Here is a 4,957-nt window from a genome sequence, read left to right as displayed (position 1 = left end):
TGAAAAATAAAGAGGTGAATTAGGAAGTGGAGGTGGAAAAGTCGGCATAAGAAAGCAGCACTGATGGACGGAGAAGCAGAAGGGTGCAAACAGTGGATCAATGGAAGAGGAGATGAAGAGAGTGAGGAATGAGAGAGAAGAGAAGCCACAGGTGGACAAGGAAGATGACATAGAAAAATGAGATGAAGAAATGAAGTGTGGGAGGAATAATGAAGATGAAAGTGAAAGAAAGTGTGAGTAGGAAGAAAGGACTGAAAGAGTCAGGTTTACCAAAGAAGTACCGAAGTAAAAACGGATAAAGAGGAAAAATAACAAAACCCCAAAAAATATAATGAATGACAAGGTAGAAAACGGAAAAAGTGTACAATAATGAGAAGAAGGAATGAGAGAATATGATGTTTTTGCTAATAGTTGAGTGTCATTGTCCAGCCTGTGCAACCCCTGTGGTTCAGTACCCGTCACTCACACCAGTGAGTGAAGCTTGGGGTAACTCCTATTATGTCTTCATGTCAGGAGCTGTAACTCATGTCGCACCCCGGCACGCCATGTCTTCTCACCACCCACTCCTTCCTTCCCTGCTCCTTCTCATTACCTCTCCCACCCCTCTTCACTTGCCCTACCTCTCCACCCCTTGTCTCTCCTCCACCTTCTTCTCAGTCTTGGTGATTAGCCAGTCCCATCCAGCCTTCCCCTCATCTTTATTTACTTCCCATCTTTTCCGTTCACCAATCCCCTTCTCCCACATTCTTCTCTCCACCTACCATTTTCTTACATTCTCTCTCTTGCCACCCTTCCCCTGCTTCAAAATTTTCCCCTTTCTACTTCTCCAGTCTGAGAATGGTTCTCTTCGTCTATGATGAACCTCAATGTGTGTGTGTGTGTGGGTGTGTGTGTGTGTGTGTGTGTGTGTGTGTGTGGGTGTGTGTGTGTGTGGGTGTGTGTGTGTGTGTGTGAACACGTCCAGCAGGTGTTAATTTCTTACTGATGTGTTCCAGGAACTCTCTGGAATATGCTACTAATTCTCGCATTGTTTATGCCTGGAATCCTCAGATTAGTTGTTTCTTCTCTAAATATACTTGTATTAAATTGACTGGTATTTTCTAGAGATTTATATTCCATATTTCGAAGTATTGATTCGTTTATACACAGGAAACCCTCGTATATTTTCGTATATTCTTCCTTCAATTTCCAATATTCTGGTGTAAAATCTCAACTCGCATGTCGTAAATTAGAGCTTAATGAATTAATTTATATAATTAATATATATTGAATTGCTTCACTATTTTAATACTTATTATTTTTATTTATAAATATGTTTCAAAAACCGACGTAATTAGGACTGCGTAGTGAGTTTAAATTTCATTAAACCAATTAGCGTGATAGATAGTGAAATGTGGCAGGAGACACGCGTAGAGTTAGCTTTTTGATCTCCCGCACTACATCACTGAATGCCCAGTTATTAGACCTTTCAGACCAGTTGGCATGAGGTACCTGGAGCTTTGCAATTACTTTATTCACTCTCGTATTCTTGAAGATATCCTCACAGTATACCCAAAATTTGCCAGTGCAGGCTATTAAACACATGGCCCTGTATGACTAACCATCCTGCGAGATGGGGACTTGTATTACCACTGCTACCTTATTCAATCTTGTGTTGTTGATATCCTCAAAATGCATCCGGAGTCTGCCAGTGCAGACCGCCTATCACATGTCTCTGTATGACTAACCATCCTGTGTGATGGGGATTTTATAGCATCACCTAGTTAGCTTTTTTTTGACACACTGTACTCCACTTCATATAGTCTAGGGTAGCTGCACTAATGCAGATGTACCTCATAACTTAATAAAAAAAAAAAAAACTCCACTTCATATAGTCTAGGGTAGCTGCACTAATGCAGATGTACCTCATAACTTAATAAAAAAAAATTACAATTAATAGGAAATTAAGAACTTACTGACTCCCAACGACCTGAAAGTACTAGTATAAAAAGCTATGATTTGTTCAGATCTGAAATCTACATCTATGGACAGAACAAAACGTCCACTAGACTGTGCGACACAGTGGTTGCAAGGATCAGGTTGGGTTACCGTTACCTGTGGCAGGTGGCTGCAGGTGACGGGTCTCCCAATCCTGAGCACTCCAGTTGCAAACTCTGTGAGCAGGAACTACGGCATGATTTCCCGCACTACATCACTGAATGCCCAGTTATTAGACCTTTCACACCAGTTGGCATGAGGTACCTGGAGCTTTGCAATTACTTTATTCACTCTCGTATTCTTGAAGATATTCTCACAGTATACCCAAAATTTGCCAGTGCAGGCTACTAAACACATGGCTCTGTATGACTAACCATCCTGCGAGATGGGGACTTGTATTACCACTGCTACCTTATTCAATCTTGTGTTGATGATATCCTCAAAATGCATCCGGAGTCTGTCAGTGCAGACCGCTTATCACATGCCTCTGTATGACTAACCATCCTGTGTGATGGGGATTTCTTAGCATCACTTAGTTAGCTTTTTTGACACACTGTACTCCACTTCATATAGTCTAGGGCAGCTGCACTAATGCAGATGTACCTCATATCTTAATAAAAAAAATTATAATTAATAATAAGCTATGATTTGCTTAGTTTAGAACTGATGTCTATCTATCTATCACGCAGTGCGACACAGTTGTTCACATATTACCTGTGGTAGGTGGTTCAGGTGACGAATTCCCCAATCTTGAGCGGCCCGTGTGCCAAGTCTGTGAACAGGAACTGAGGTATGATCTTACACGCTACACTACTGAATGTCCAGTCACTAAACTCATATCTACCAGCGTGAGAAACAGCTATCTTTAAATTGACTTGACTCTTGTGTTCTTGGCATATATGCTGGCGATGAGTCACAATAACGTGGCTGAAATATGTTGACCAGACCACACACTAGAAAGTGAAGAGACGACGACGTTTCGGTCCGTCCTGGACCATTCTCAAGTCGATTCTTGGCACATTCTATTGTGCCAAGCCATATATATATAGTCGTAATATAGTCATGTGCTCCATATATAGTCGATATGGCTTAGCGTTTTCTCCTGATAGTTCCCTTCACCTTGTATCCTTGAGGATATCATCAAATAATGTATCCAAGGTTGGCCAGTGTTGGCTACTGGTTCATGGCCTTGTAGGACTTTCCTGACTCCAACAGCTATTGTCAAACTGTGTTGGCCTTTATATAGTCTAATGTGCTTGCTACAGAAATGAAGATGTAAAGGAAAAGGTTGTGGATTACATTTTGAATTTTTACTATTGTTAATATTATAATTATTATCATTAATAGCAGTAGTACTAGTATTACCCTTATAGTATTAATATTATAACTATTTGTTTTTATTTTTGCTAGGAAAATAATGTATATATTACTGGGAAAAGTGTTTTAGATTTATCCCGCTTACTGGACGGGAAAATCAAAGCCCATATTCACTGGGAGGCGAATATTCACATTTACTATATAAATGTGAATATTCATATTCACATTTACATATTCCTCGAACTATGTTCAGGACTCTAATATAATTCCTGATTGGTCAGTTAAGCTCCTTAAGTGACCTTAATAACCTTACAGTGATTGATAGGACTTAATGCCAATACCAGCCACCCAACTAGAACGGTTGGGCTTCCACCTCAACCTTTAATATTTATTATTTCATCAAATCGCCTCATTTTTGTGGGGCTGCCGCATAAAAATGAGGTAATTTGATGAAATAGCTATGCCCAAGATTACCATCACAGTGCTGTTGGGATGGTGGTTCAAATAGCCTCGGCTATCACCATCTTTTGTACGGTCACTGACGGTCAAGTGGTTTAAGGCACCGAGTACACCAGTTGCAATGTGCTCCTGGTGTTCCAGGTTCGAGTCATTTCTGGGGAGTGGAGTTTTCAGTTGTATATCGCCCAGCACCTTCACCCCGTGTCACCCAGCACCTTCACCCCGTGTCACCCAGCACCTTCACCCCGTGTCACCCAGCACCTTCACCCCGTGTCACCCAGCACCTTCACCCCGTGTCACCCAGCACCTTCACCCCGTGTCACCCAGCACCTTCACCCCGTGTCACCCAGCACCTTCACCCCGTGTCACCCAGCACCTACACCCCGTGTCACCCGGCACCTTCACCCCGTGTCACCCAGCACCTTCACCCCGTGTCACCCAGCACCTTCACCCCGTGTCACCCAGCACCTTCACCCCGTGTCACCCAGCACCTACACCCCGTGTCACCCAGCACCTACACCCCGTGTCACCCAGCACCTACACCCCGTGTCACCCAGCACCTTCACCCCGTGTCACCCGGCCCCCACAGGTCGGCCGAGCGGACAGTACGCTAGACTTGTGATCCTGTGGTCCTGGGTTCGATCCCAGGCACCGGCGAGAAACAATGGGCAGAGTTTCTTTCACCCTATGCCCCTGTTACCTAGCAGTAAAATAGGTACCTGGGAGTTAGTCAGCTGTCACGGGCTGCTTCCTGGGGGTGGAGGCCTGGTCGAGGACCGGGCCGCGGGGACACTAAAAAAAGCCCCGAAATCATCTCAAGATAACCTCAAGATACACGCCGTGTCACCCGGCACCTGCACCCCGTGTCACCCGGCACCTACACCCCGTGTCACCTGGCACCTACACCCCGTGTCACCTGGCACCTACACCCCGTGTCACCCGGCACCTACACCCCGTGTCACCTACACTTCGTGTCACCCGGCACCTACACCCCGTGTCACCTGGCACCTACACGCCGTGTCACCCGGCACCTACACCCCGTGTCACCTGGCACCTACACCCCGTGTCACCCGGCACCTACACGCCGTGTCACCCGGCACCTACACCCCGTGTCACCCGGCACCTACACCCCGTGTCACCTGGCACCTACACCCCGTGTCACCCGGCACCTACACCCCGTGTCACCCGGCACCTACACCCCGTG

The 4,957-nt window shown here is 45.3% G+C and overlaps 1 protein-coding gene across 1 annotated transcript in view; it reads left to right on the top strand.

Annotated features, from left to right (window-relative positions):
- The first annotated feature begins 209 nt into the window (after positions 1-209).
- Positions 210-4,957, top strand: part of LOC138371194 (uncharacterized) — a 35,299-nt gene continuing 30,551 nt past the window's right edge. Inside the window, exon 1 of the mRNA XM_069336034.1 lies at positions 210-285. Coding sequence (XP_069192135.1) covers positions 210-285 — 76 coding nt within the window. The remainder of the gene's footprint in view (positions 286-4,957) is intronic.

The sequence above is a fragment of the Procambarus clarkii genome, chromosome 35, assembly GCF_040958095.1.
Source record: "Procambarus clarkii isolate CNS0578487 chromosome 35, FALCON_Pclarkii_2.0, whole genome shotgun sequence".
Lineage (NCBI taxonomy): Eukaryota > Metazoa > Arthropoda > Malacostraca > Decapoda > Cambaridae > Procambarus > Procambarus clarkii.
This window is presented reverse-complemented; position numbering and strand designations above follow the sequence as displayed.